Raw genomic sequence first — 27,685 nt, 5'->3', positions numbered from 1 at the left:
TTGGGTCTTCAAGCAAGATTTTCAAAGGAGAAAAATATCTAGGGTACAGATACAGGTGTCCTGAAATAACATCTAACAAAACATGTAGAGACCAGACCATACACAAAAGCGAGTGATAAGGGACGCTGGCGTAACCAACTTAATAAGGTTGGATTCGATTATTCAAGGCTCTCTGGCCACCGCTAAGCCCCTCACACTTTGCAGTTTATGCAGTCCATTACATCATTCAGCGGCGGGAGACAGGGGGGCTGTACACAATCTTCCTTGTCTTGATCGGAGACCACTTGTAACGCTTGACCCAGACGCTAACAGCGAAGAGACCGGTAAGGAGGGCGACAGCCTTGACACCCATCTTCTTACGGTCGTCCATCTCAGGCTCGGCAGCCCAGTTAAGGAACTCGACAACGTCCTTGGCCATCTGAGAAGTGGTGGCAGGAGTGCCATCCTCGTACTCGACAACACCATCGAAGAGGACACGAGCCATGGCAATAGCTATAACGAGATTAGCCTAATCAAAACAAGAATATCCTAGATATTCGGAAGAGCATACCGGTTCCAGGGAAGTAGGGGTTGAAGTTCATGCCCTCCTGGACAGTGGCACCAGCCGGGGGCTCATCGGGGTAACCAGTCAACAGACTGAAGATGTAGTCGCAGCCACCGTGGCGACCCTTGACGATCAAGCTAAGATCAGGGGGCAGAGCACCACCGTTGGCAGCACGGGCAGCCTCCTCGTTCTTGTAAGGAGCAGGGATGTAGTCCGATAGCTTTCCGGGACGCTTTTCGATTTCGCCCTGGTCGTTGGGCTCGGTGTCGTACTCGTTCTCCTCAGCCATGGCCTTCATCTCATCGACGGTGTGCATAACACCGACGAATGAACGCCAAGGGACACGGGTCAAGGAGTGACAGCTGGCGCAGACTTCACGGTAGACCTGGAAACCACGACGAAGGCTAAGAGGGACCATGTAAGCATGAACTTCATGACATGCTGTTGAGGCAAGGAGAACTGGGCCAGTTCTAGGAGTACTCACGCAGCGTGGTCGAAGGTCTTGTTCCACTTGGCATGTTCCCAAGGGTAGCTAGTAGGGTGCAACCTTTAAATCAGATGTGTCAGCCTTATCACAGTCTCGGCTCCTAAGATGACGATTCGGTCGGAGCAACGGAGGACAAATGGGTAGTCAAGCCCGACCGACATCGTAACCAATCCACTCACCCTTCCTCAGCAGGGGTCGATGCAAAAGCTTCCTGGCCATAGAGATAGGCGGCGGATCCGACGGCAATGGCGGTTGCGACAGACGCAGTGACTGTGAGGTTGAAGGGGGAGCTGGCGGATTCGGTACCGGCGGCGGAGGAAGAAGCACGCTGGATGGTTTATCAGTGCTGAGTTCTTGCAAAAGCCTCCAGGATGAATTCCAAAGCAATTGTCCTCATATATAGGGCCCAATGGACGTCAGATATCGGAGAAGTGCGTACCGTGGATGCTCTGTTCAAAGACTGCCGTGCGGTACCCCGGAAGGGCACGCTGCGCAAGACAGTACGTGCCAGCATACTGATGATATGGAGAACCCTCTGATCAATGGATAATCAGGAAGGCACAATAGCCAAGAAGAAGGAGAGGGGAGGGGGAGGGGGTCGTGGTGCGCACTGGAGAATGTGCTTTTGGAGGTGAAGTTGAGGTTGTCGGACGGTCAAGTTTCTCTTGGGTTTGGAATTGCCTAAACCCTCACGCTGATTGGCTGCCGCCACGGCTCTAACTGCCTTCGGTGAAAACCGCGACTTTTCGGAACAACAAAATTCGACCGATAAATCAGCGGCCACATGATGACAAGCCAACAAAAACAAACCATTTATCTTTCTTTACAACAGTACTCGGGAATCTACCTCACTTTCATGGTTGTATTCTTAATTAAAACTCCTCCCCCCAGATTGATCCGCTTTTGAAATCAATTGCTCATCCGAGTGAACTTTCGCCCTCCACTTTCCCTCTGTGTAGTCTCTCGGTCCTTTCAATTATTGTGCTTCTGCCTTGGCCTGAGTTTCCGACGTAATCCCCGTACGCAGGGCATGAACAGCCTGCCGAATATTACATCGGGCACTCTTACTATACAGCACCAGAGACAAAACAGGTAGTCGTCTGATAGTCCGTCCACTAAGATTCTAATAGACTTGTTAGAAGAGCTCTGCGACAACATACAACCAATAATCATTATGCAAAACACAAAAAGTTACTCACCATACTCTCCAAAGCTGCGTCACCAAGCTGCTTGGGAACAGCGCTTGAAAACATCTGATAATTGAGAAGCATTTCATCAAATGTGGGTAGCATTAGAGTCTCCGTAGCCTGCTCCACATACTGTAGTGCAGTCTGGGGATTCTCGGGGTTCACTTGAACAACATCAAACGAAGACCCTTCGATGATCCCACACCGGCTCAATTCTTCTAGACATTCTTTGTAAATTCCGTATATAGCTCTGTTGGATAGATATGGTATGAATTGCTTAATATCGACCCTATCGAGAAAGGCTTGGTCCTGCGCAATCGAACTTCAACCATGCATTATTGAATCATCCGATGGAGTGCTTACCAGAGCTGTGACCAAATTGCTCGTACATATAACGATAACATTGGCATGAGTCTTCAATTTGTCCAAGCCTGTGAGGAGTGCGTTTACCGCACGCACAGCATCAAATGGCTCATTACCACCCAGTGCTCGTTCTCTCCCAGCTGCCAGAGTCTCTATCTCATCGACGATCACACAGACAAATGTATCTTCTTCTTCTTCAAGCAATGACTCAAGGTACTCAAAGGTCTTGCTTACTAATTTTCCGCTTTCTCCGAAGAACTTGCTACCGAGCGAGTGAGCATTTATTTCAACCAACTTGCTTTGGGGATAATGTTTCCCGATGCGTATTGCAAGTTTCTGAGAGAGACCACGGCTAAAGGATATCAGTTAAGAATAAACCAGGAGAGCTAATATTAACGCACCAAAGGCTTGTTTTTCCTGTTCCAGGGGGGCCCCATAGAAGGACCAATCTGTTCCAGTTGATCGTCCATTTGTTAAGTTTTCGGGAAGAGAACGATACTAGAACAAGTGATTAGCCGGGTTTACTTTGTCGCAGGCAATACTCAAGGTTCTCACCCATCCTGGTTATTGCACGAAGCAATGTAGACTTGAGGGGCTGATCAAACTGCAACCTATTACATACTATGAGTTGGCATTATCCAGATATCAAGTCAGTCATAGGAATTGTCGTACGACTCCCACAGTCCGTCCAGCTCTCTGCTCGGTAGGTTTAGTACTCTCGCTCTTGGATCGTCGTCTTTGTTCTCCATACAGTCCTCTGGAGGCTGGGTGTGTTGGGAGCTTTCTTGCTCGAATGGTGTGCGAAGCTGATATGCCTGGACATCAAGATTGACTTGCTGGAGTCTATATGCTCCAGACTCTAAATCTCCCCCAGAGCAGTCGGTGACAACCACGGAATCTATGGCTTGAGCATGTGGCTCGCTCAGGCCTTCTAGTTCGTTATCAGCGATCGGGGTAGAACGTTTCACCTGGATGTGGCACTCATACCAAAGGAGGATATCTCCTGTCCGAGGGTGAGAACGACGAAATTATCAACTAGCCATTTTGTGACCTCTTCCCTAATCTGTTGGTTTAAGCTTAATACCCCCCTAAGTTAATTAGATATTCATATATTTAGGGGCTGTGTACCAGGTCAGTGCGAATGATAATGCTGTCTCCGTTGTTTTTGACACGCGCTTCGACGTGAAGAATAGGCCGTTGGAAGACTTCCATCAGGAGCGTGGCACAGATAGCAAATACTAGATTTCCTGTGAACTGCCAGGGATCTGGGGAAGAGTGTAAGAAGGTAAAATGAGTCAGGAAAATGTAAAAGAATTATTATCTTCGATCAACTGTAGTCATGGGTTTTGTAACTATATAGACCTTGCCCGTGACATAGAAGAGTCTACAACGTCCACCGCCTATTCTTTTCCTTCAACTACAAGACAGTAACCTTTCGTTTTAATTCACTTTCTGGGGCCTCAACGGCATTTTCATTGGCGTGCTTACAATTTTTGCGAGATTGTTTAGGGGCATAAAATATGTATCCACTATCTTCGAGTCTCTGATAGATACTCCTGCGTCTCACTACTCTGATTAAGATCGGAATCGAGTCTATTTCAGATTGCTGGGTAAAGAATACTAATGGGATGAAGTGAGGTTACCCGACATTTGGTCAGTCAATATCGGCCAGAGGGTGATACTTTGTTCATTGACCTCCACAGTCTATAGACTTATGGCTTGGTCGCGCGTCAACACTTCATGAGTCAACAAGATATAAAATACTTATGTTTTTCCCGCAATCACTGCATCGAGTTTCACCGATAAGATGATATATAGTATCCCATCGATTACATGTGAGACCTAATGACACCATGGCAAGTATTCAACAAACATGTTTCCCTCTCAGCAATCATGCACATAGCTTTGAAATAACAATTTGAAAACACATTGATCGTTGTACAAGAAAGATAATACATACTACAACTAATTGATCATAGACGTATTTGTCGTCTAAACTCTGATCACGTGGCATGGGTCCCTTATGGCTCGTTGGCCGGAAAAGGAAAGCATCCGGCCGATCTCCTTGTAAACTCTGGGGTTTGCGCCAGAGCTATTGCATGGTCGTGCGAGATACCGACTGTTTGTACATTGGGCCTCATAGCTTACTTTCACGATGAACTATTCTACTTATGAACACATACCTTAGTCGTTGCTTTCGGAACGACATTCTCCATTCTGCCCCAATTCGTGTGCCTTGCCCCGCGGAGCGAACTAGTCGGGAGTTGATTTGGCCGTCCGAGCTTTCGGCAGTACCAAATTGGTCACGAACTTAAAGTGCATCCTTCTCTTTCGATGCATAATTTTAAAAGCCAAAATGCCACCTAAAGTGAGCAATGGGACAGGAACTGGTGGGAAGCCGCGCAGGGACGTCCTGGCTTCGGTCAGAATGGCCTCTATGGACCAAGTCTCCAGGGCTGCTCTTCCAGCTGGTATGCTCGACCTTGGAAGAAAGAAGCAATGCACCATATAGCTAACGAACAGTAGAAATAATGTCCTCGATCCTTGATTACCTTTCCCCTGTCGACCTGATTCGAGTAGCACGATCGTCGAAACTTCTGCGCGAGATCGCTTACGATGACACAAGATGGGTACAGTGGCTGAAACGTATGGGCTGCTGGAACGAACTGGAAGCCAGGAAACATGTTGAAGAAGAATTTGGAACCATTGCCAACGTTGAAAGCATCAAGCAGAAAGAAATGGCAGAACAATTTCAGCAAACATCGCACGCTGGCACAGGCATGGAAAATAGACCTGAGATCAGTCTAGACACTCTGTCGGACGGCTTTGACCAAATAAAATTGTCCACACCTGCTAATACTGGTACTGCAAAAGAGTTCGAAGATGATCCAGTATTGGGTGCATTACAGCAGGTGAGATCAGTGCGCGGGGAAGCTCGCAACGAATACGGCAAGGTCCACGCTGCTCTTGCGCCGTTCTACAATGATATTGCCACTTCAGGAGCCTCGCCAGATAATCTTCTATTCCAGAAATATATCAACCCACAACACCAAGCACAAATCCTCTTTCAGTTGCAAGCTTTCGCCAAATGTGACTTCACAGACGGTTGGCGTGAAAGGTTATCCCATCTTCAGGAGGCTATATCAATGTTTGAAACGGCTGCTGTCAAGGAGTTCAGACACGGGTACGAAACCGAAGACATCGACAATAGGATGCGGCAATATGCTCACGTACTGTACACTTTGAACGGCGGAGCTGCAGCTGTCGAGCTCTTCATTCACCATAATCATCTCGTCACACGAAGGTCGGATTATGGTGCACCAGGAGACTGTATTGATGCATCCTCTCGGCGAGTGAAACTTGAACAGACGCAAGCATTCTTTACTCGACTGAGTGTTTCTTACAATGAAGAAGTTTCGATCATCAATCGCGCCTTCCCTCCATCGTTGAAGGTGGCCTTGCCATTCATTGCGAAGGTTGGACAAGATGTGTTATGCCCATTTTTGACCGCAATATTCGATGAATTACACCGTATTGATATAGAATCGTACTTGACTGCCGTCTCGAGCACCTTCGCTCAATGCATGAACTTTTCGGAAACTCTTTTACCAATCCAAAATTCAGCGGTTGATTTTGACGAATTTTTGGAGCATGTCATTGCCAAAGTATATGAGCCACACATAGATTTATATCTTGCAGAGGAATTGGACTATTTTCGGAAGCGCTCGGAAGCTGCAGTGGACGAATGGGATAAACAACTCTCAGAGCATGCTGCCTCGACAGAATCATTTCTAATGTCAAATATAAATAGACAGGCTGATAAGAGGGACTTTTTAACTTCCTTCAAGAAAGTTATTATGGCCCCTGTCAACCTCCTTCCGAGCTTTTCAGGGACCAAGGCAAACGAGCCAAAGCCCGATGAGTCTTCTCCTAGCGAATCCTCAGCATTGAAGAGTCAAAGCCGATTTTCAACCATTTCTATACCTACTACGCCTGTGACCGAGGCCCCGACCACCGAGCTTGCAGCCAAGGCCGCCATTATGAAATCAAAGATGGAAGGTATCCGATCCCTTTTCAGCATCGAAGTCGCCTTGAGCCTAGTTCATGCTGCGAAGTCAAGCTTGGAGCGAGCTGCTCAGTTCGTTCGGATAGGAGGGGAGACAGGTGCCGCTACAAAGCAGCAATGTGAGGCGATATTTGTCGCCCTGGTGCGCATCGTGGGGCATCGGCATCTTATCGTTGGCTTCGACAAAGCCGTCGACCATCTGTCTAACTACCGACCTCGCGAACAAGGGGAGCGTGATCAGTCAGGTGTTGAACCCTTGGTGACGTTCTTAGAGCTGGTAAATGTCGGTGACCTTATCCTCCAGATGATCGATGTCTTTTATGAACAGGAACTTATTGGCTCGAAATTGACCGATCGTAACGATTTCGTTGATCCTGCCGTGAAAGAGAAAAAGAAGTTTGAGCAGAACCTTGATGAACGAGTTGCTGCAGGGCTCAACAAAGGAATTGACGTCCTCATGGAGGAAGTCGATTACATTCTGGCAACACGGCAGCTAGCGACAGACTTCAACCCCAGCGTTTCTACAAATCCTCACCGAAAGACTATGGATGTAAGCGTTTCTGAAGCCGCCGTTGCTGTGGTGGATGTAGTTTCATCGCATACGCAGATGCTGGTCGGAAGTACGGACAAGAGCACACTTGATGTTTTCAACCAAGAGGTGGGGTTGCGTCTTTTTACAGCCTTGTGCAAGCATTTGAAACGCCAGAGGATCAGTGTTGAGGGGTCTCTGAAACTCATCAGGTAAAGGCATATTCTCCTTATCGAGTCTATCGGCATGTTTTCGCTGACATATCTTAGCGATATGAATCACTACTTCAAATTTATCCAAAATTTCAGAAACAATGAACTTCTTGACTACTTCAAAGCTTTTCGTGAACTCTCCCAAATTTACCTCATTGACCCTTCGGACGCCAAAGAGTTAGCGACTCTCATTGCCGACTCGGACCGGTTTCAGGGAATCTGGCGAGTAGAAGAGGTATACGAGTTCGCCGAACGACGAGCAGATTGGTATCAAGTGAAACGAGACGTTGAACGAGCCATGTATGGGATTGGGTGCAATGTTATGTGACGAACGGGATTTCAAATTATACCCACGACCTGTAAATATAGAGGAGAAATATCCCCATTTTCGCGATGCATATATACTTTGATGAGCAGATGGATATGTTGTTATAGGACTCCGGAACAGCCGGAATCTATGAATGGGCTGGTATATATATATATATAATATTCCATGAATGATGTAGCCTTGTCTCCGACCTAGACTCTAGAATTGAAGCTAGTTGTTGATATTGGGGAAATTGACGCCCGAAGAACGCCTGACGTCAGAGAGCGGCTGCTGGAGAGATTTATTTGGTGACCGAACACCTCTCAACCACTCATCTCTCCAATCCCCATCTCACCTGCAGAATTCTCCTCTATAAAAAGCTGAGGCCTGCAGGAATACCTGTCAGTCACGTCGTTGAGCCATACGTGAGGTTATTTTTGGCATTGGCGAATTTCAACCCCATACTATGAATGAGCCCGGATCCCCACCTAACTAGTCAAACATAGGTTCTGATCTACTTGTTTACTCAATAATTTGATCAATCAGACGGTCCGTTCTCATCGATCTACCCACTGTCTCTAGATCTGAGCTGTCATGATATTTGACCAACAAACTCAACTAATATCATCCCACAACTTCACACATCCAAAACGCCATCATAAGATCAACTCCATAAAAGTGCAAAGAACTCGGAAAACCACGGAATGCCCACTATCTTCACTCACAAGCAGCTAAGATGGTTAACGCCATGTCTCCAGCTTCTCTTCCTCGTCATGCTGTTCACCAACCCAGCAAAAGCCCAACAAACAGTCGAGACAACAGTCCTAGTGACAGTAACACCCACACCCTCATCACCGAAACCACCCTCTTACACATCACAAGAGGTATTCAAAGACGCAATGCTCGCCAGCAGCAACGCCTACCGAAAAGTACATAACGCAAGCAATCTCGTCTGGAACGAGACCTTGACTCGATACGCCAAAAATTGGGCCGAGGGCTGCAAATGGCAACATTCTGTACGTTTCACTTCCCTTGTATCTCTATCTACCTCGTTCCTGTTCCGGGTACTTGATTCCCGGGGGGGGAACCGATTTAAAGGTTAGTTGTACTTATGCATGTTTTATATATAGCACGGTCCGTACGGCGAAAACCTCGCCTTCGGGTACCCTAACGCCTCGGCCGCAGTTTCAGCTTGGGGTGATGAAGGTCGTTTGTACGATTTCAAGAAACCGACCGGGTTCTCTGAGGAAACAGGGCACTTTACACAGCTGGTCTGGAGGGCTACCACGGATGTTGGATGCGCGGCTATTGACTGCGCGTACGGGAATGATACCGATAACCAGAAGCGCGGGGATACAGGTTCGTATACAAGGGCACAGGGATGGTATGTGGTTTGCGAGTATTCGCCGCCGGGGAATGTAATGGGAAATAGTAGGACTGCTGGTGGTGAGATGGGATTCTTCAAAGTGAATGTGCAGTCGGCGAGTACGTATTCGGGACCATATCCGACACAGTCTGGGAATCCTCCTGCTAGTACGACCAGCGCAAGTAGTGCGGATCGAGTGACTGTGACTTTCGGGTTGATTTGGAGTTGGATTGGGGTAATGCTTTTGGTGATGTGTTAAAAAGATGAGTGTTTATGTGTAGACATAAAGGTAGAAGAATCATTCCTTTTCGGGTACCAACTGGATGGAAATGTATACAAAAACATCTTACTTCGTTAGCCTTGCATATGCTGTCATCTCTCATGCTACCAACATTGCGCACATGACAGTCTCCAGTCAGGAGATACGCAATACACATCTATTCACTTTTTTTTGAAATTCCAAACAACCTTGGCCGGAACAGAGCCAAACGGATCACAGAAGAAGCTCACAGGGAAAGGATGCAGGTGGGGCTTCGAAGAAGAAGATGAGGATATCGACAGACAAGATGTAGAAATGAGGAAAAGAAAATAGAAAGTGACATTAGATACGAAAGACATGACCCAATCAACCAATAACTTCCTCGTTCTCCTCGACAATCTCTTCCACAATCTCTTCGACAACGGTCTCGCCCTGGTCCTCGGAAACTGGGGGCGCATCCTTGGCGTTCTTGGGATCGTCTGCATTGTCGGGGATACCGTAGGCATCCTTCTCCTCGGCCATGAGCTCCTTCTCCCGGCGGATCCAGGCAACCCATTCGTTGAGAACACGCTTGCGCTTTTCGACAACTGCCGTGTTCGCAATGTCGACAGCGTACTTGTCTTCCTCATCGAACTCCTTGGAGTACTCACGGAGGTTCTTGCGTACTTGTTTCTGCTCCTCCTTGCTCAGAAGAGTGGCTGGGCGAGGACGCCAGACGAACTGCTTGAATTTATCGGTAGGGTTTTCGGCGAGCGTCTGACCGGCGAACGTGTGAAGGTTCCAGCCGTTTTCCATCTAGTAGAAATAAGTTAGTAGCAGTCCTTTGAACAAATCTATAGAACAAGATGCGATGGCCTTACCGAATGAGTCCACACACTAGCACTGCTAACAACGTAACGACCTGTGGGGTCCCAGTCGATATCTGTGACACCGTAGTGTTCCACGGTCTTCATCAATTGCAGGTTGGCAGCCAGGTCCTTCTCGCCCTCAGCCTTCTCACCCTCGAAGTCCATATCCCAGAAGTCCATGTCGAAGTTCGTTTGGGAGTGAACGGTACCGACGACGACGAACCGACCCTTGGGAGACCAGTAAATCGCATTGCTCGTCTTCTTCTCAATGGTGCGCACAAGCTTGAAGTTACCAGCCTGTGGGCCCTTCTTCTCAGGAGCGAAGAAAGAGACAGCAGTCTTGGGGCCAACGGCAGCGCCACTGGCGGCCTCACCCGTAGTGATGAGGACAAAACGTCCGCCATTGGGCTCCCATGCAAAGTTGATCACTGTATCTTTAAGACTGTCCACCACTTCAACAGGAACACCCTTCTCGCGCACCCGGAAAATCTCAAGGTTGGTAGCCATGGACTTCTTGGACTTGGAGTGGCGATCCACCTTGACACAAACGTAGGTACCTTGAGACTGCCAATGCAGCTTCACATCAGAGACGTTGAACAGGTTACGGGTTCGTACAATCTCCTTGGACGGGACGCTCATCAAGGCCACTCTTGCGGGGTTGCTGCCAATTTCAGGAGTCCAGAAGGAGAGAAGTTGTTCGTATTGCTTGACACCTTCACGGCTAACGGTTGCTGGCGACCATTCGAAGTCCATGACTCCATCAATCTTAACGGAAGTCTTACCTAGCAAGTTCATCCGAGGCAACTCGTAGATGGAGATGGACTGGCCCTGGAGCATTCTTGCGACGTACTTCTCATCAGCAGACCACTTGAAAGCGGGCCACTGGACCTTCTTCTTGGGGGCAGCATCGCCTTCAGCAGGACCAGCGGCGAGGTCGTGGGAAACGAAGGAACGCAGAGGCTTTCCAGAAACAATGTCCCAGACGATAATGTTCTTTCCATCCTCCTCGAATGACAAGATAGGGTGACCCTCCTCAACCTGAATGGGGCGGGCAGACCACGTCGTCAAATAGTTCTCACCTGGCGAGAACTCAACTAGCTGAACGAACGGATGGGGGAACTGCTTCTGTTTCGAAAATGCAGGACCGCCCCAGAGTTGCACACCCTGGGGGTGGACGGATGCAAGGTATGTACCCTTGGGGGACCACTGAACGAAGAGCTGTGTCCAATGAGCACGGTCGACGACGTTCTCGGGCGGGTTGTTCTTGTTGTTCCAGAAAACGCCAACCTTGTCGCCACGGTAGAGGGCGAACTGGTCACGGGCATTGGGGTCGGCGAGCCACGAGCGGAGGTGCTCCTTCTCCTTAAACGGTTCGACGGTAGGGGGCTTATATTCCTCATCGATGCGTCCTTCACGGCCGTAACGATCGATATCCATCAACTTGTTCACGGCGAGGGTGTGCTTCTTGTCGAGTGGTGTTCCGTGTAGCTGCTTGACTGCGGCAATGGCTTGATCGGCGGTTTCATATTCAACAAAGGCAAAACTGCACAGAACACAAATTAAACCTCTCCTTCATTTCCAGTATTTCCCCGGTACATACCCTTCGGACATGTTCTTATCGTTGAGTGGCATGAAAACGGCATCTTCGGAGGTGTGGCCGACCGCGTTGAGTTTCCTCAACAAGAACTTGATGAGCTTCGCTCTGCTCTCTTCCGGCACAACTGGGAGTCCATCGATGACGACAAATGTATCCAAACCCTCCTCGAGCTTCACTTCATATTGCTCCTTGAGATCTGAAGATGGGGGAAAGCGGTATTAGCGAAGAGGGGCCAGAGACAAACAATAAAAAACCAAATCGCACTCACCGGAGAAGTCAATCTCCTCCTCTTCCTCTTCGTGAAGATCCTGTTCACTCAGGGTATCGAAACTGGGCGCCATGACTGCTGAGGGGGCGTTCTGAGGCGATGGGGGTGGAGAGGAATCGAGATTGAGAGAGCCGCTCTGATTTTCTGCTGGTCGTCCCCGTTTTGCCTGGTTTTAGGGCAAAAAGAACAAATCCCAACCACAAGCCGCTTCTGTGTGCGAAGGCGCTGACTCAGCGTGTATACGCACGTGACGTCCCGACCCCAGTCGCCCGCATAGCCTAACCTTAGTTTACCGTAACCGACTTGTACTTCCATACAAGTTGGAGATCCATAACAAATCCGCGATCCTCACTCATAATCAATTCGTCCCAGATTCCTTTCCCATTACGGGTGTAAAGTGCTGGACGTTGTGGGCCGGCTTTCATCATTACTTCGTTTTGTATTTATCTGATCTATATTGGGTTCCTCCTCCGTTGGACCTTTTTGGAGAATTTCCCTCGCATATATATGCCCCGCCGGTCCTAAGCGCCAGCGCTACGCCCAGATCTGGACGATCGATCTTCGACAAGTACAATTCACGATCACCGTGACTCTTCTCTACTCAAACCAGCGTCACCGACCCCGTAACTTTGCACATTCTGCGATTGACACAATTTCCACTGCCTTCTCTCCTACCGAGAAGGTAACACAAGCTACTGTGTCAGGATGTCGCGTAAGTTTCGCTGGCTCTAATGTTTCCGGGTCGTGCACAAGCCGCCAAAGTCGCTCTGAACTGACATCATTCGCGATGCGCCAGTCTCTCCAGAAACCCGCGAACAATATGTTCCGATCATTGACTCAATTTTGGCCAAGAGTGACCTCAATACCATCTCCGAGAAGCGAATCCGTAAAGGGCTTCAGGAAGAGGTTGGCTATGATCTCACTCCGCAGAAGGTGTGTTCCCCGTCCTGTCACGTCGCAAAACTAGTCACTTCCACCCCACTTAAATTAATTGCGATTGTGATCTATGCTAACATGATCCTTTTCATTAGGCTATGATCAAGCAACTTATTATGGAGCGGTTCGACATCTTTGCCGAAAATGGCGGTATAGGTGCTTCCCCCGAGGCAGCTGCCCCTGCGACCAATGGCCACAGTTCGACAACTCCGGTTGAGGCCTCGTCTCCTACGCAATCCTCGAAGTCCCACAAACGTCAGACAGATAGCGTGGAACGTGAATCGGACAGGACCCCCCCAGTGAAGAAGCAAAAGCCCGATCATGACGTGGACGCTGATGCCCTTTTCGCTGCAAAGCTCCAAGCGGAAGAGAATATGCGTGCCCGTCCTACTCGTGGTGCTAGCACGCGCAAAGCTCAACCAGTGAAGAAGAAGACAACCAAGGCTAAAACGTCGAAGAAAGTCAAGGCGGAGGACGACTCAGACGTCGACTCCGGGTCCGAGACGAAGAAAGTCAACCGGTCGGGTGGATTTCATGTATGTACTACAACATCCTCTTGGATAGGCCTGCTACTAACAGACATACAGAAGCCGCTTACTCTTTCACCAGCATTGTCAGCTCTGTTAGGTGGTGAGGAGTCGGTATGTACTCTCCTTGGTTAAGCTTGCTGGACGTCATGGCCCGTATAGTAGGACTGTAAGCAGCTAATTTCTCTCAGCTCTCGCGACCCCAAACAGTCAAGAAAGTCTGGGCATACATTCACGAGCACGATCTGCAAGATCCCAGCGACAGACGTCAAATCCGCTGCGACGAACCGATGCGCGCGGTCTTCAAGCAAGACCGCATACATATGTTCACGATGACAAAAATCCTCAGCCAAAATTTGTATAGTCCTGATGAATAGCTCCTGTATCAAAGGAGAACCCTGCGACATACATAACCTTCAGTGGTTTTGCGCCATGTCCGTCGCTACATTTTACGAATATTTGCTTTTCTTGTTCTTTTTTGGTTTTTTTTTTTTTTGCAGCACCGCATATGATAACCAGGAGCCGTCTTTTTGATTGACAAAATCTTATGTTGTACTCAATTTACCCTCATTGGCAAAAGGATTGCCTCTCTTTTGTTAATTCATTTGCTTTCGTCCAGCGGGAGTTGGCACAGCCCTGCAGATTGGCGCGATGGATGTTGTCGGCGAAAGAATCTTTGCTATTTAAGATGACTCCTGTAGGGACGTCTTCTGCCATTGCATATTTCATGACATAGCATGAACAATACAGACTATTCTAGTACTTAGATGGTGGACCCGCGTACGCAGAGATTCGCGAATAAAAATAGTCCCCATACGTATATACTCCGGACTTGGAGATATTCAACCACACAAAACCACTTTTTTCTGCGACCAGCATAAGTAAATATGTGGAGGACAATTGAGCCGAAAAGGGGCGAGTTAGGAATTGAATCAAGAAATGACTTGAGGCGAAGAGATCAATTCGTGTGAGTCGAAATGACGGCGAGAGTAGTCATCGCGGAAAGGTTAATTTTATAAAGTAGTTATTTTAAAGCTGCTCACTAAGCATGCCGACAGCCAACATTTTCGCCCGCCGCTCTTCAGTTTGCTCCCCCTCACTGCCACCGACCACGCCAGGATTGTCAACCCCGCAGAATAAGTGCTTGTCGCGCAGTGCTAGAAGGAGCGCCGAGCTCTTCTAATCCTTGGGAGCTGTTATCCGGGCTTTTGTCCCTTTTCTGTGAATCAACTTTCGTCGTACCAACTGCCGCCTTTGTATCCACTCTCGATGTCTGACACTCAACCACCTCAAGGCCCCGGGTCACAAGGACCAAAGCGTGGTGGTCGTCGCGGACGAGGAAGAGGAGCAGGCCAACCTTCGGGGAAGGTTGAGAACTCGCAACAGTCGACCGATAGTGCCGGGAGAGGCTCAAAGCCCAGGGGTAGTGGACCCCGCAGAGGAGGGGGTCGAGATAAGCAGAACCGCAGCGCCCCTAGCAAAGAGCCCGCACCGAAGACCAGTGGACAGCCATCTCAAGTGCCGGCTACGGGGACAGAAGACAAGGGCAAGCAGGCGGCGCCGACAGATGACGCCGATGAAGGGGAGGTCTGCTTCATTTGTGCGTCAAATGTCGAACATACTTCCGTTTCGCCGTGTAATCACCGCACTTGCCATATCTGCGCGCTGAGACTTCGGGCGTTGTATAAGAACAAAGCTTGTGCGCATTGTCGGGTACGCCTGAGAGTTTGACCTAAACACCATTGAGTACCTTGGGGTTATACTAATGTCTGTCGTTCGGAATAGACTGAATCGAGCCACGTGATCTTTACGAACGACCATGTGAAGCGTTTCGAAGACTTTACGGACTCGGATTTCTCTCAGAAAGACGATAACCTCGGAATCAAGTATGAAAACAACGAGATCTTTGAGGACACGGTACTCTTGCTACGATACAATTGTCCGGACACAGATTGCGATGTGGCTTGCTTAGGATGGCCCGACCTGCATCGCCATGTTAAAAGCAAGCATGGCAAGGTAATGTGGTATGTGACAAGCTCCGGAACCATTATAGACTAGCATGTTACTCATCTCTGATCTTTCGTACAGTGATCTTTGTACGCGAAACAAGAAAGTGTTCACCCATGAGCACGAATTGTTCACTGTGGCAGAGTTGCGGAAACACGAAAAGTACGGAGATCACGTTCCCGGAGCTATTGAGCAGAGCGGTTTCAAAGGCCATCCCGAGTGTGGTTTCTGCCGTCAACGATTCTATGGTGACGATGAACTATATGCTCACTGCCGCGACCGTCATGAAAGGTGCCACATTTGTGATAGACGGTCTGTCAATCGTCAACAACAGTATTATATTGATTATAATGCGCTCGAGGATCACTTCCAGAAGGACCATTTCCTTTGCCTTGATAAGGAGTGCTTGGAAAAGAAGTTTGTCGTTTTCGAATCTGAAATGGACATGAAGGCCCATCAATTGGAGTGCCATCCAAACGGTCTCTCCAAGGACGCGAGACGCGATGCACGAACTGTGGATCTGTCAGCTTTTGACTATAGGACACCCTATCAACCTCAAAGACAACGGCGTGGCGCTGGACGTGGGCGCGATCCAAATGCAGAGCCTCTTCCAGTTTCCTCTGCACAATCATTAAGACGAGATGAAATCGCCTACCAGCGACAGGTGGCCATTCAGAGTGCGCAGTCTGTATCAACCCGCAGCTTTGGAGGACAATTGACTCGCAATGATACTCAAACCGTGCACGCTCCCGCACGCGCTTCAGCCGCTCGAACACCCCCAGCTGCGTCTACTCCTGTGCCAGAACTACAAGATCTCAGCCTCAGTCAAGATTCTGGGTCTGCTACACCTCAGGAGCAGGCACGCCGTCTGCGTCATGCGGCCGTTATTGAACGTGCCTCTAACCTCCTTGGCAATGACCGAAACAAACTAAATGAATTCCGCTCCAGAGTGTCTACCTATCAAAAGTCTTCCCTATCCGCCACTGAACTCATCGACTCCTTTTTTTCCCTTTTCGACACATCCACCACTGAGCTAGGCAAGCTCGTCAAGGAACTCGCAGAGATTTACGAGGAGGATTCCAAACGTACCGCACTATTGAAAGCGTGGAATGACTGGCGCGCAATCAATGAAGATTATCCAGCCCTGCCAGGTCCTGGTGGCATCCTGCCAGGCATGTCTCCCAGTACCGTGAACGGCAGCGGTGCTGGAGGCAAACGCGTCCTTCGACTGAAATCCTCAACCGCTCAGTCCTCCCGCTCTGCTGTCGGCAGGAGTGGCGCCCTTCCCTCAGGCTCATATTCAAGCAACCCCTTCCCACCCCTCTCCTCTACCGTCTCAAAAAAGCCATCCTCCACCAACTCCAATACCCCCTGGGCCACAGCGGCCCCTACATCTTACTCCGGTCCATCCTCCCGCCCTGTCACTACATCTAGAAACCCCTCCCGTCCCGCGAACACAAGCAGCGCCGATGCCTTCCCCGCTCTCCCTGCCGCCCCTAAACCAAACGTTCTCATGGCTGGTCTCACCCGCGGTACAGTCCGGGTCCGTTGGGATGGTCGGGACGCCCCGTCCACAAATGCCTGGGCCTCGGGCGGATCGGGAGCCAGTACACCTGGCGAACCGGATTCCGATTTCGGGGAGCCGTCTGCAGGCGGTGGTAAGAAGGGTAAAGGGAAGAAGGGAAAACAAACTCTTTTTCATTTTGGTTAGGAGGCATGACTACTATCTGTCCGTGTAGTCGATATTTATGGCTTTGTGCTATTTAGCTTCTGTTATTCAAGCGAGTCATAATAGATCAGTTAGACGCAATATTAAATAAAAGTGTTCAAGAAGTGATATTGATCTGGATGTAAAATCGGGCTGCCCAAGCTAATTTTCCCCGGACTTGTGTCTATGTAGAGTATATTCGATCTTGGGCAATCAATCAAGACGGTACATTATAACAATATAATAATCATTGACTGCCTGACATTCACAACTGAACCCATACCCGTTCTAACAAACCAACGAGTAGCCCTCAGACTTCCAGCAAACTACCATTCTCCGAAGCTTCATCCGAAGAGATCTCTATAATAAACCTTTCCTCAACCGATGACGTGCGAGGTGGTACCGAACTCCCCTGAAGATCTTGCCGGTGTTCGACAGAAACAGATCGGATTTCCTTGTCCTGGCCGAGGAGGACCCCTCCTGCTCTTCCTCATCCCCAGGATCACCACTAGTCGACACATCCTCGTCAATAGCAGTCATTCGCAGTGCAAATTCATCGTAAGGTCGCTTCAGCCATTTGCAGAGCACCTCACCTTCCATTTTACCGTCTCAGGCCTGCAAGAGCTGCTCTTTGAGTGAGGGAATCAGGTTTCGTTTCCGTGAGACGGCTAGTGCTTTTAGATTTGCTGTGGCACCGTTCAGCGAGCTGATTCAGTTTTTCTGAGACGGTTTGAGCGGTTCTAGCACTCCGGGTGGTAGATCGACGAGCTTGGCGAGGGCAAGGCCTTAGAGGCGATTTTGCTCGGGGCCTTCGGCTATTTTGTATTGCATGGTCATCTTCGAGGTATCGGGGGAGACCTCTGCCGCGAGATGGAGGCTGACGACACCGCTGCGTTCGGCCAGGATCACGGCTAGATCGGGGAAATGAGTGACAAACCAGAGGGGGGAGTGGCTTTTGATGAGAGCTTCTGCGATGGCGATAGCGATGGCTAGGCCGTCTGTTGTGCTGGTGCCGCGGCCTAGTTCGTCGACGATGACACCATGCTTCTCGATTCGATGTTGCGAAGGATAAAGGCCATCTCGCGCATCTCGGCTGCAAGTGTTGAAACGTTTGCTTCTAGGTCGTCAGAAGTTGACACGCGTGCGAAGAGCTGGTGCACAATGGGAAATGAGGCGTATTCTGCTGGTATGAAGGAGCCGATTTGTGCCATGATGGTCATTAGTGCTAGAGAGCGGATGTAGGTGGACTTACCGCTCATGTTACAGCCTGTGATGATCTGGAAATGCGACTGCTGTGTTGCGTAGGCATCTTTAGGAATAAATTTCTTAGTATGTATCTTCAGATGGGGTGTCGTCCTGATTTTATGGCTAGGGCATCTATTACATCTGTTAGCTCCGCCCGGACATAGTCGTGGCATGTGGCCAGCTGCGCAAACGAGGACAGCATATCGAGCATAGCAATAGCCTCACTAATTTTGAAGAGGTGGGCAATCTCGGCACGGATATCTTGGATCAGTTCCTGAACGGTCTGATCACTCATGCTGATAACCTCGTTATGTGCATGAATAATTTTCTGGTTCAATTTGACCAGGTCAAGGGTTTGGCATTCCAAGCGGTTTTTCTTGCGGTATACGTTGATGAATACTTCAGGAATGGTGTCTATTTCTGTGGCTGATATGCTAATATAGTATTGACGTGCCGTGTCGAATTTCAGATCAAGAGCAATTCCGTGAGACTCTACGATATATTAAAAACACTTTTAGCAGAATGGGAACCGATCCTATCCACTTACCTGATAGCTTCGCAATCAGGTCTGCAGCATCCATGTTGGAGTCCTTGTATGTCTACCTTGCAACATCGAGTAGGCTGTTAACGCCAGCCTATGAACTCAGATTTAGGAAATAGAGCATAGCAAATCAAGTGCTATATACGTACCCTAGCACAGAATATACGTTGGTTCCTAAGATCAAGTGGCTTTGTTTGGTATGTCACGTATTCATTGAGGGTGGACTCTATTAGATCTTCAATTGTTCGATAGCCTGCAGTAGCGCATAGCTATAGTCTGGTTAGACTTGTAATTTAATAGGTCATTAGTGTTGCCGCTTCTTTGATAGTTAGCAACAGGCTGCTCTGGGCTGTTCCGAGTGCCTTGTACACCGATCTAATCGAAGATATATAGGTCTTCAACATGATGACATTGTTCACGGATTGTTCGACATATTGAAAGGTTCGTTTAATGGGAACGATTATGAGCTAGGCTGTCATATATAGGAAGCATCGAAAGGTTCAACTACTTACAGAGGTCAGGACACTTTATCTGCATCGATGAGGCCTTTGAGTGCTGTTGGGGATGCGGAAGGCCACGAGTTAGTATAGATCTCATCGCAGAAACATATTTCTCTGCTTACTGATGCAAACATTTCCCCTTTTGTAGATAAATCCTCTACGGCATCATATCGAGCTAATAATTTTGAAACCTCTGTAGAGGGTTGCAAAATGTTGGCTCTCAGGAGCCTACCACCCATTGGAGTGAGCGTTTCGTTTAGGAGACCAAAGAGACTGTCCTTAGACATGGCATTCTGAAGATTCTGGATCAACTCTAAGGAGACAATACTGGACAAGTCAATCAACATGGACCCCTGAGAGGGCTCGAAACGGATGCGAAGGGAGTACGAAGTGAAGGTCTTATTAAGCTCTAACTCAACATATTTCAGGACCTGCAAAAATTCAGCGAGGCTTGCACATGTGTTTTCTTCAACGTACTGCAGCAAAGCAACAGGTGGCAAAGTTCCTCCCAGGGTAATCTTGATAGACTCAACGTCCTCCGGGAAAGCTAGTCGGTCCATATACTCGTGGCCGGTCGGTCCTCTCAGACCAGTTTCTGCGTTCTAAGAAGGTGGATGTAGTTTCTGAAATATTTTCTTGAACTATGTAGAATAACTTGCAATCTTTAGCTGTGTTCATAAACAGGATCTCTGTGGGCTCAAACACCCCCGATCTTGATGGCTATTTTGACATAGGTCTGGCTGTCGCATATCCGACATAGAACCGCTTCCGCTGTTAAGAGGTTTATAAATGCAAGCCCAACGGTAGATGAGATGCCACGCGATTCGCTGACAGCGCATATAATATCCTGGGATGCAACGCTGGTTGCTGTCGTAACAGGTCTCGTCCGAGAGGGTCCACTGCTTTGCCTCGAGAGAGGGACGAATGAATTAGGGACCCCCACAGAAAAAGCTCTAGACATTAAGATAGGAATTTCACATCATGAGAAGATTTCTACTGAAGAAGGTCTTGTTAAGTCAATTTCCCGAGGTCGTTGAGCAAAGCAGGAGTAAGAAATAACACAAACCAAGTTGTATACAAAAGTGATAAAGAGCGGATAGCCACATCCGGTTTAGCGCCAATCCACTACTCCGCGATAAGTGAGATTTTTATGATCGCCGATGAAATTTTTGTTCAAAATAAGACCGACATCATTACAAACGAAACCCTTCATTCGAGTGGCAAAATGGCGACTCTTCTCCCCCCTCCGACTAAGCGCCAGAAGACAGAGGCAGCTGAAAAGGCGCGTCTGCAACAGGAGATCCAAAGCATCCCGGATAATCTGGGCAGTGTCCGAGTGCAATTCTTCGACCAAGCAACAGGATCTGCGACAGGACCTGCAGTGTCCGTCCCGGTGGCCGATGCCAACGTGAAAAATCTTGAGACTCTTTTGAATACATTACAAGGCAATGTAGGTATGCAAAGAGTGTAAATGTCCAATATACGCTTTGGGCTAATTTTACTTCTGCTGGTTATAGGACGATGATGAACGAGTACCGTATCGGTTCGCCTACCAATCCCAGGACAAAGACAACCAGACAATCGACATCCTAGCAGATCTCTATCACTCCTTACTCCATCCTGGGATCAAAACAACCGAAGATACCATCTCTCTATACTTTACCCCCCAGGCAGTATTCCGAGTGAAGGCTGTTTCGCGATGCGCTGCCTCGATAGCTGGACACGGCGAAGCCATTCTTGCGACTGCATTCTCACCTGTATCTTCTGCTACAATGGTCACCGGGAGCGGCGACTCAACAGCCCGAGTCTGGGACTGCGACACTGGAACCCCATTGCACACGCTGAAAGGACACACTAGTTGGGTTCTGGCAGTCGCCTATTCCCCCAACGGTGCGATTATAGCGACAGGTAGCATGGACAACAGCGTACGGTTATGGGATGCAAGGAAAGGACAGGCATTGGGAGGTCCGCTCAAGGGACACGCGAAGTGGATCACTAGTCTGGCTTGGGAACCGTACCACGTGCAACAATCTGGTCGACCGCGGTTGGCTTCGGCATCCAAGGATTCCACGGTCCGCATATGGGACGTTGTATCAAAGCGGATCGACACTGTCTTGACAGGGCACAAAGGCTCGGTTACCTGCGTCCGATGGGGCGGAATGGGAAAGATCTACACGGCTTCTCATGACAAGACTATCAAAGTGTGGGACGCCCAGAAAGGTACCATCATTCAGACGCTGCAGGCCCATGCGCACCGCGTGAACCACCTAGCCCTATCGACAGACTTCGTCCTGAGGACCGCCTACCATGATCACACCAAGAAGGTGCCTGAGACCGAGGCAGACAAAGTCGCCGCAGCCCGGAAACGCTTCGAGGAAGCGGCCACGGTCAACAACAAGATCACCGAGAGGCTTGTGTCTGCAAGTGATGACTTCACTATGTACCTGTGGGAACCAGAGAGCTCCAATAAACCGGTCGCCAGACTACTGGGTCACCAAAAGGAAGTCAATCACGTAACCTTCTCACCCGATATGGCATACATTGCATCCGCTGGATTCGACAACCATGTGAAATTATGGAACGGCCGAGATGGAAAGTAAGTAGATTAATAACTACTGTTTTCGTATACATGTCTAACTAGGAACAGGTTTATCACTACTTTCCGTGGCCACGTCGGTGCCGTCTATCAGTGCTGTTTCTCGGCTGACTCCCGTCTTCTGGTATCTTCGTCCAAAGACACCACACTGAAGGTGTGGAACGTCCGTACCGGCAAGCTAGCCATGGACCTCCCGGGACATAAAGACGAGGTGTTCGCTGTAGACTGGAGCCCGGATGGGGAGAAGGTGGGCAGTGGCGGCAAGGATAAGGCCGTACGGATCTGGAGAAATTAATATAGATACGGCAATAAAATTTAGAATTGCGATACCCTAAGTTACTACTCATTGTTTTCGATTATATACAAAAGGAGTGAATTAGTTCGGTTATATCGCGTCAAGATGAATAGTTTACACCATACCACAATCACCGCATTTGCGCGTCAACCACCTCACTCACACCTCTAATTAATCACAGAACAGGACAACATAATCAAATCCAGATTTAAATGTACTGCCAAGCAGCAGGGCTCTGGTCAGCTTTGGGAGCCAGAGCATTGAAACCAAGGCACTCATCCACATTGCCCTTGGGCACAGTGGCATTCTTGATGGCGGCGAACACCTGCCACCGGTTGTCCTCGGTAGGGCAAGCCATGAAACCGGAAGCACCCCAACCCTTAAAGGTGTAGTAGCCCCAGTTCTCACCGGGCGTGTACTCAAAGGGGCCACGGGCGGAGCCATCGGGGATGTATGCGGAGTGGGCCTGGGTGAAGGACAAAGCACCGTTGGGATCAACATAGACCTGCTGACCGCCGGGGACGTTGACATTCTATAGACGTTCGTTAGTAACAGGATAGGTGTGGAGATACGGGAAGCAGGAAGAACACACCAAGCCATAGCCACCAGGCGCGAAGACAGTCTGGTTACCGGGAGGGCAGTTCTCAGGGAGAGGGCAGTAGGAGGTCGTCTCTCCGCCCAGCCAGAACTTCTGGCCAGCGGCGTTCATGGGGAGGAGGTGGATGGGAGATGCAGAATGGGTTGCCATGACGCCGAAAGGAGGGTTCTCCGGGGCAGTTGGGGCCGCCGCCGCCAACAGAGGGAGGAGAAACGAAGGGGCAAGAGCGAACTTCATGTTGATGATGATGTTAACGATTGATTGTTGAAGTAAACTTGGAAGACGGTTGCGATGTTTTCAGGCCTGTCTGGTTGTGAGAGCCATGTTTTAGAAGGGTCGACCTCGTATTTATATCCGGTGGACGAGAGATATCCATGGATACAAGGCATCAGACAACATTCTGCAGCTCCTGGGAGCCATGAGGACGAGGTTACATTGCAGTCGGGGTCGACCGCTGCAGTTAAATCACTATCTGGATCCTAACCTATCAGGACATAATGAGAAGACTGATCTGGTGCACTGTTCAACCGCTAAAGTGAGACCGCATCTCGGCGATGTGATAGTTTGTCACGGACAGGATTTATGACGTTGTGGCGTGGGGTGAAGAAACGGGGAATTTGTTTAGTGACTATTTAGATAATGATTATGTACCCTCACTGTCTCACTTTTCTGAGACATGGAGCAAGCTATGCAGCTCGTATACTGAGATACTTTAAGAAGGCGAGAAAGGATATAATAATAGAAACAGCCACACCTGGTATTGCCGAGGGAACAATTATATTCGGGCATTGCCGATGACCCACTAGGACCCTCAACTGCCCTTCCAGGCTGAAAGATCCACGATTTCCCTCCCTCATTCGAGGAGCCAAGTTGAACTGCCCACGGGAGAGAAAAGGTCAATGGCATCATCATCATTCGCACCGCCACATGAAACGGATACGAGACCCGTTGAGATTAGGAATGTATTTCCAGTGGCAACTGGCAACTGGCAACGGTTTCTACGGAATTTCAGTGGAATTAAATTCAAAAATGCTTTCGATTGAGATTCTAAGCAATTGGAAACCTACGGTTGTTGTCATTTAGATTTGGGCATATTCCAACCGGTCGGGTCTTTCATTTCGTGGCTTCAAGGGTAAAGCGTACACTAAGCGCCTTGTCTTAGATCACTCAGTCCAAAAGTTAGAGTGAGATCAAGTACTCGGCATGGCCACAATAGACAAGCAAACATTAAAAAAAGAAGAAAAGAGGAAGGGGGAAAAGTCAGAAAGAAAAAGCGAGGTGGTACATGTCTCGCACAGCCATGGACATCACTGGCGAAATGGTAACACGTACCTTGAGAACAGAACAAGGATATTATAGGAACGAAGCAAAAAGCAAAAGGGGGTGAATAAACAATTGAAGCAAAAAGGCAAGAACCAGACAAAACACCGCGGCACCAATCCGATAGCAATACATCCCACCCATTTGAAAGAACCCGTCTTGCCCGAAACACCGCAGACCGAAACCGCCCTCCGTGTCTTAACCCGTAAAATGCGTTAAAAGATTAGAACCATAACATTAAGGGAATTGAAGCCAGAATATACTCCCTCTTAGTCGTAATCATCCCCATCATCGTCATCAATGTTACGCCCGCGCGAGCCCTTCACACCATCTTTTCGGATGGGGATCTTGATGCCTTGGAGAGCAAAGCATTTGCTGAGCGTTGTGCTTTCGATCACTCCAGGGAACTTCTTAGCGGAGAAAACCTGGAATGGCTCAGAAAAGACGGAAGCCAGTACGGGGGCAGACCCGTGATTGATCACGGACACTGCTCCGTTGGGGGAGTCGCTGGACTGAGAGCCCACGTTGACAAAGCTCATTTTGAGGCTGAAAAAGACGGAGACGGTCAGTAAAGATATGTTGCGATCAACTGCACCGCGTAGTGATCTCACCGAAAGACCCCTTCAGTCCGCACACTCAAGTCTTGTAGAATAAACCACACCCCAATTTTATTATCCGGATCGGTCAGTCGGAAGGCACTAGCGCTGAGACTCCCGATGAGATTGCGCGTGAACATGCCGCCAGGCCCCGTGCTAACCGGTTGTGCCGGAGAGATATTAGTCTGCGGCATATGGCCGCCTGGCGTGTAGTACGGTTGATAGTAGGCACTCTGTGGACTAGCGCCATACGGATTCTGGTACTGTAGCTGAGGATTCCCGGTGTAATAACTATTCATCTGTGGATAGCCAACCGGCTGGCCGTAGGCATTCTGGGGATATTGCGCATAGGTGGGGGACATCGTTTGCGGCGGTGGCGGGTAGGAAGAGGACATGGCCGTGGATATTGACGGAGAGGTTGCTGAATGCTTGACCAAGTTCACTTCGTTCGTTCCGTCCGCATTCCATAGATCTACCATAAGGACATAGAAAGATGTGTCAATTTCACTGAAGTTAAAGTCAGCACCACAACTAGTCCACCCGCTTCTAGTATTCACATACTTGATATCGATTTCCTTTTCAGTTTGAGCATCTTTCACGATAAGGCGAATGCAGGGAGGAGGTGTAATAGGTCTCCGATCCTAAGCAGATGTGTTAAAAAAGACTCGAGGCCGATATTGGTCGATAAAGGGGACATAACGGAGCTAACCTTGTCGCCAAAACCGCACATTCGAGCTCGAATTGGTTGCTGCACAACTTGTAGAGACCAAATGCGACCATCATGGACCGTCGCAAGGGGCGCTAGGTGACTTGATGACGGAATGCCGCCGGCAGATACCATTGGTCCCGCAGATCCTGGAGTCGGATACGACGAGGACGGTGGAGGAATTCGGTCCATGGATAGAGGCGGTGGTGGTGGTGGGTGAGCTCTTTCTTCGATCGCATACATAGTGTACGAGCAAAATCGACGAGAACGATAATCGGAGCTCCGTTCTCTTCGGAGGCGTAGGGATTGTATCAACGATGTCTTGGTGTAAGGACTTAGAGTTTATGAAGCATGTGAACCGCGTTCAAGCTCACAGTTAGACCATTGACTTTCTGAACGATGGTGTGGAAAGCTGCGACCGGAGCGAGCACTGGTCAAAGCTTGCCGGCCACAACCTGCTCGGGAACAACCCCAGTTACTGGAGCTATCAAGAAGATATCTCACAACCTGGTGAGTCCCAACAAATTGCTGGTGGGAATTAACGCGTGTAGTGGTGGGAATTGTGACGGAACAATCGTTGCGGGGTGCAATTTCTGAGAGGGCGCCAGAGAATAAGTGGCGAAAGAGGGGCGGTACCCGAGAGGTAAGCTGCGCGACTGACCTAATCTATCGGAACGAGATAAGTTAGACAATGCCAACGACCACCACGCGTCTTCTTAGATAAGTCACGTACAAATCAGTCAATTTTCAATTCGCACAGTGTGCGGTTACTTTACTGGGACTCTGATATAATATCTGATGATCGCCTCTGGTTGAGCCGTAGAAGGAGCTGTCAAACTGCGGGAGATTCGCTAGGCCTTCCACGGATCGGCCTCAGGACCAAAGGTTCGCTCGCAGCGTCCCCGTTAACACTCAGGGTCGTACAAAAGAAGCCACCTGGTAGTATTGGATCGACTTGATGGGTTCCGAAGCTGCAGGTCAACCCAAGGGTTGATACTGAGGTTGGCGTGCTGGTGGTGGGGGTAGTTCGGAGGGAAGAGCAAGTGGGAGATGAGGGAAGAAAAGGTGAAAGACCAGGAATGACGAAGAGAAGAGCGACTTAGTCACGAGAAGTCGACATTGACTGGATGAGCTCATATTCTTTTGAGGGGGAGAAAATTTCACTTCTCTATTTTTATTTTCATCTTTTAATTTTTTTATTAACTTTGACCACTGGCGATCTTCTCTTTCCACTACAACAAGATTTATTATCTTATCCCTCTATCGATATCGCTCTGTTCATGGAATTGATCCCTTCTTTTCTCAATAAAAAGAAATCTACGTACAGTAGATTGGGATCCGAAAAAAAAAATTCCCTCTTATCATCTGCCTTTGTCCTTTGTTTCTTGATTTTCTTTTCTTTTTTTAGGCTATTCCGTATTCGCAGGGTTCTTTTTAATCTTTTTTCGAGGAAAACTGACAAGATGCAGACTCACGGATCAGGAGATGATCAGCCCGCCGCAGGAACCTCGACCCAGACCGTCGGGTTCAGACTTCCTCCTTTCTGGGTGTAGTCCGGATTATGATAAATTAACCGTCAAAGACCGAGCATATCCCGAGAATACGTTCACGACCTATCTCTTCTACATATGTATGTACGTATCTTTTTTGTTAAATTGATGATCGGATTTACTGGACTGTTTTTTGGGGATCGGCGTTATCAACTTATCTTTTTTAATCCCCTCTTCTCCACCCTTCGGTTAGCTATTTCAAATTGTCTACTCCGTAAAGTCCGTGGGTTCGGCGATGTAACGATCAATGACGGAGGGGTTTAGATCAAAATCGCCCAGGCGCCAGCAGCCCAACAGCGGCAAAACCCTTAGCTCGGTGGAGGCAAGCTGATTGCCCCGACCAATCTGCAGTTAGCTTTTTTACGGTCCAATCTTGTTACGGCTGTCATCCCTAGTGCTGGGTCTCTGAGAGGAGTAATAAAGTAGTCCTCCGGTTTAGGTTAGACTGGGGCATGCCTGACTCGAGGATAATCCGTTTTCAGATTCTCTACTCCCTACCGCAATTGGTATAGTGTGACTATGTCACC

The 27,685-nt window shown here is 48.9% G+C and overlaps 13 protein-coding genes across 13 annotated transcripts; 6 read left to right on the top strand and 7 right to left on the bottom strand.

The window, feature by feature from the left end:
- Positions 1–226: 226 nt before the first annotated feature.
- On the bottom strand, positions 227–3,793 carry BDW43DRAFT_300310 (cytochrome c1; the record flags this gene model as incomplete). The annotated part of the gene is made up of 13 exons (XM_032044872.1): positions 227–492; positions 551–948; positions 1,029–1,091; positions 1,211–1,359; positions 1,447–1,519; positions 2,042–2,154; positions 2,231–2,527; positions 2,582–2,933; positions 2,983–3,079; positions 3,137–3,192; positions 3,254–3,512; positions 3,569–3,644; positions 3,710–3,793. 13 exons carry the CDS (start codon positions 3,791–3,793, stop codon positions 227–229), a joined length of 2,283 nt encoding a protein of 760 aa, XP_031900295.1.
- Positions 3,794–4,585: 792 nt separating this feature from the next.
- BDW43DRAFT_87673 (exocyst complex component Sec10 family protein) lies at positions 4,586–7,839 on the top strand. Its single transcript, XM_032050636.1, has 3 exons — positions 4,586–5,052; positions 5,108–7,388; positions 7,446–7,839. Exons 1-3 carry the CDS (start codon positions 4,938–4,940, stop codon positions 7,714–7,716), a joined length of 2,667 nt encoding a protein of 888 aa, XP_031900294.1. The 5' UTR covers positions 4,586–4,937; the 3' UTR covers positions 7,717–7,839.
- Positions 7,840–8,032: 193 nt separating this feature from the next.
- On the top strand, positions 8,033–9,381 carry BDW43DRAFT_276341 (putative extracellular SCP domain protein Pry1). Its single transcript, XM_032041946.1, has 2 exons — positions 8,033–8,711; positions 8,826–9,381. Exons 1-2 carry the CDS (start codon positions 8,400–8,402, stop codon positions 9,318–9,320), a joined length of 807 nt encoding a protein of 268 aa, XP_031900293.1. The 5' UTR covers positions 8,033–8,399; the 3' UTR covers positions 9,321–9,381.
- Positions 9,382–9,390: 9 nt separating this feature from the next.
- EifCb (translation initiation factor eIF3 core subunit b) lies at positions 9,391–12,192 on the bottom strand. Its single transcript, XM_032041945.1, has 4 exons — positions 12,034–12,192; positions 11,769–11,961; positions 10,181–11,711; positions 9,391–10,115 (listed from the first exon to the last, which is right to left on the bottom strand). Exons 1-4 carry the CDS (start codon positions 12,104–12,106, stop codon positions 9,687–9,689), a joined length of 2,226 nt encoding a protein of 741 aa, XP_031900292.1. The 5' UTR covers positions 12,107–12,192; the 3' UTR covers positions 9,391–9,686.
- Positions 12,193–12,600: 408 nt separating this feature from the next.
- On the top strand, positions 12,601–13,971 carry BDW43DRAFT_87629 (SWIB/MDM2 domain protein). The gene is made up of 5 exons (XM_032050635.1): positions 12,601–12,745; positions 12,830–12,966; positions 13,065–13,505; positions 13,557–13,610; positions 13,688–13,971. The coding sequence occupies exons 1-5, from the start codon at positions 12,739–12,741 to the stop codon at positions 13,871–13,873; spliced, it is 825 nt and encodes a 274-aa protein (XP_031900291.1). The 5' UTR covers positions 12,601–12,738; the 3' UTR covers positions 13,874–13,971.
- Positions 13,972–14,527: 556 nt separating this feature from the next.
- Positions 14,528–17,405, top strand: BDW43DRAFT_87587 (E3 ubiquitin-protein ligase HEL2). Its single transcript, XM_032050634.1, has 3 exons — positions 14,528–15,209; positions 15,282–15,520; positions 15,585–17,405. The coding sequence occupies exons 1-3, from the start codon at positions 14,766–14,768 to the stop codon at positions 17,212–17,214; spliced, it is 2,313 nt and encodes a 770-aa protein (XP_031900290.1). The 5' UTR covers positions 14,528–14,765; the 3' UTR covers positions 17,215–17,405.
- Positions 17,406–17,997: 592 nt separating this feature from the next.
- On the bottom strand, positions 17,998–19,037 carry BDW43DRAFT_311164 (P-loop containing nucleoside triphosphate hydrolase protein; the record flags this gene model as incomplete). Its single annotated transcript, XM_032047131.1, has 4 exons — positions 17,998–18,258; positions 18,321–18,536; positions 18,596–18,948; positions 19,004–19,037. 4 exons carry the CDS (start codon positions 19,035–19,037, stop codon positions 17,998–18,000), a joined length of 864 nt encoding a protein of 287 aa, XP_031900289.1.
- Positions 19,038–19,514: 477 nt separating this feature from the next.
- Positions 19,515–20,057, bottom strand: BDW43DRAFT_311163 (muts domain III-domain-containing protein; the record flags this gene model as incomplete). The annotated part of the gene is made up of 1 exon (XM_032047130.1): positions 19,515–20,057. One exon carries the CDS (start codon positions 20,055–20,057, stop codon positions 19,515–19,517), a length of 543 nt encoding a protein of 180 aa, XP_031900288.1.
- A 563-nt stretch (positions 20,058–20,620) lies between these two features.
- BDW43DRAFT_276329 (WD40 repeat domain-containing protein) lies at positions 20,621–22,435 on the top strand. The gene is made up of 3 exons (XM_032041944.1): positions 20,621–20,947; positions 21,015–22,093; positions 22,145–22,435. Exons 1-3 carry the CDS (start codon positions 20,648–20,650, stop codon positions 22,386–22,388), a joined length of 1,623 nt encoding a protein of 540 aa, XP_031900287.1. The 5' UTR covers positions 20,621–20,647; the 3' UTR covers positions 22,389–22,435.
- BDW43DRAFT_276328 (putative IgE binding protein) lies at positions 22,436–23,687 on the bottom strand. The gene is made up of 2 exons (XM_032041943.1): positions 22,981–23,687; positions 22,436–22,920 (listed from the first exon to the last, which is right to left on the bottom strand). Exons 1-2 carry the CDS (start codon positions 23,221–23,223, stop codon positions 22,597–22,599), a joined length of 567 nt encoding a protein of 188 aa, XP_031900286.1. The 5' UTR covers positions 23,224–23,687; the 3' UTR covers positions 22,436–22,596.
- Positions 23,667–23,940, bottom strand: BDW43DRAFT_276327 (uncharacterized protein). The gene has a single exon (XM_032041942.1). The coding sequence runs from the start codon at positions 23,841–23,843 to the stop codon at positions 23,673–23,675; it is 171 nt and encodes a 56-aa protein (XP_031900285.1). The 5' UTR covers positions 23,844–23,940; the 3' UTR covers positions 23,667–23,672.
- Positions 23,941–24,272: 332 nt separating this feature from the next.
- BDW43DRAFT_87558 (velvet factor family protein) lies at positions 24,273–26,218 on the bottom strand. The gene is made up of 4 exons (XM_032050633.1): positions 25,612–26,218; positions 25,464–25,543; positions 24,918–25,409; positions 24,273–24,852 (listed from the first exon to the last, which is right to left on the bottom strand). Exons 1-4 carry the CDS (start codon positions 25,849–25,851, stop codon positions 24,576–24,578), a joined length of 1,089 nt encoding a protein of 362 aa, XP_031900284.1. The 5' UTR covers positions 25,852–26,218; the 3' UTR covers positions 24,273–24,575.
- A 612-nt stretch (positions 26,219–26,830) lies between these two features.
- On the top strand, positions 26,831–27,684 carry BDW43DRAFT_276324 (uncharacterized protein). The gene has a single exon (XM_032041941.1). It carries the CDS (start codon positions 26,889–26,891, stop codon positions 27,159–27,161), a length of 273 nt encoding a protein of 90 aa, XP_031900283.1. The 5' UTR covers positions 26,831–26,888; the 3' UTR covers positions 27,162–27,684.
- Position 27,685: the final 1 nt, after the last annotated feature.

This window comes from Aspergillus alliaceus (genome assembly GCF_009176365.1).
Source record: "Aspergillus alliaceus strain CBS 536.65 unplaced genomic scaffold BDW43scaffold_22, whole genome shotgun sequence".
In the NCBI taxonomy this organism is placed as follows: domain Eukaryota; kingdom Fungi; phylum Ascomycota; class Eurotiomycetes; order Eurotiales; family Aspergillaceae; genus Aspergillus; species Aspergillus alliaceus.
This window is presented reverse-complemented; position numbering and strand designations above follow the sequence as displayed.

Bases quoted from the DNA above. Each gene is read 5' to 3' on its own strand.
- BDW43DRAFT_87673 (XM_032050636.1), top strand. From the start codon at position 4,938: ATGCCACCTAAAGTGAGCAATGGGACAGGAACTGGTGGGAAGCCGCGC. The intron at 5,053-5,107 runs GTATGCTCGACC...AACGAACAGTAG, and splicing joins CAGGGCTGCTCTTCCAGCTG to AAATAATGTCCTCGATCCTT. The intron at 7,389-7,445 runs GTAAAGGCATAT...GACATATCTTAG, and splicing joins GGGTCTCTGAAACTCATCAG to CGATATGAATCACTACTTCA.
- BDW43DRAFT_276341 (XM_032041946.1), top strand. From the start codon at position 8,400: ATGCCCACTATCTTCACTCACAAGCAGCTAAGATGGTTAACGCCATGT. The intron at 8,712-8,825 runs GTACGTTTCACT...TTTTATATATAG, and splicing joins GCTGCAAATGGCAACATTCT to CACGGTCCGTACGGCGAAAA.
- EifCb (XM_032041945.1), bottom strand. From the start codon at position 12,106: ATGGCGCCCAGTTTCGATACCCTGAGTGAACAGGATCTTCACGAAGAG. The intron at 11,962-12,033 runs GTGAGTGCGATT...CCCCATCTTCAG, and splicing joins GGAGGAGATTGACTTCTCCG to ATCTCAAGGAGCAATATGAA. The intron at 11,712-11,768 runs GTATGTACCGGG...TGTTCTGTGCAG, and splicing joins GATAAGAACATGTCCGAAGG to TTTTGCCTTTGTTGAATATG.
- BDW43DRAFT_87629 (XM_032050635.1), top strand. The intron at 12,967-13,064 runs GTGTGTTCCCCG...CCTTTTCATTAG, and splicing joins ATGATCTCACTCCGCAGAAG to GCTATGATCAAGCAACTTAT. The intron at 13,611-13,687 runs GTATGTACTCTC...AATTTCTCTCAG, and splicing joins TGTTAGGTGGTGAGGAGTCG to CTCTCGCGACCCCAAACAGT.
- BDW43DRAFT_87587 (XM_032050634.1), top strand. From the start codon at position 14,766: ATGTCTGACACTCAACCACCTCAAGGCCCCGGGTCACAAGGACCAAAG. The intron at 15,210-15,281 runs GTACGCCTGAGA...CGTTCGGAATAG, and splicing joins AAGCTTGTGCGCATTGTCGG to ACTGAATCGAGCCACGTGAT. The intron at 15,521-15,584 runs GTATGTGACAAG...TCTTTCGTACAG, and splicing joins AAGCATGGCAAGGTAATGTG to TGATCTTTGTACGCGAAACA.
- BDW43DRAFT_276329 (XM_032041944.1), top strand. From the start codon at position 20,648: ATGATCGCCGATGAAATTTTTGTTCAAAATAAGACCGACATCATTACA. The intron at 20,948-21,014 runs GTAGGTATGCAA...TGCTGGTTATAG, and splicing joins TGAATACATTACAAGGCAAT to GACGATGATGAACGAGTACC. The intron at 22,094-22,144 runs GTAAGTAGATTA...AACTAGGAACAG, and splicing joins TGGAACGGCCGAGATGGAAA to GTTTATCACTACTTTCCGTG.
- BDW43DRAFT_276328 (XM_032041943.1), bottom strand. From the start codon at position 23,223: ATGAAGTTCGCTCTTGCCCCTTCGTTTCTCCTCCCTCTGTTGGCGGCG. The intron at 22,921-22,980 runs GTGTGTTCTTCC...GAACGTCTATAG, and splicing joins CGCCTGGTGGCTATGGCTTG to AATGTCAACGTCCCCGGCGG.
- BDW43DRAFT_276327 (XM_032041942.1), bottom strand. From the start codon at position 23,843: ATGAGGGAGGGAAATCGTGGATCTTTCAGCCTGGAAGGGCAGTTGAGG.
- BDW43DRAFT_87558 (XM_032050633.1), bottom strand. From the start codon at position 25,851: ATGTATGCGATCGAAGAAAGAGCTCACCCACCACCACCACCGCCTCTA. The intron at 25,544-25,611 runs GTTAGCTCCGTT...ACATCTGCTTAG, and splicing joins TGTGCGGTTTTGGCGACAAG to GATCGGAGACCTATTACACC. The intron at 25,410-25,463 runs GTATGTGAATAC...CTTTAACTTCAG, and splicing joins GAAAAGGAAATCGATATCAA to TGAAATTGACACATCTTTCT.
- BDW43DRAFT_276324 (XM_032041941.1), top strand. From the start codon at position 26,889: ATGGAATTGATCCCTTCTTTTCTCAATAAAAAGAAATCTACGTACAGT.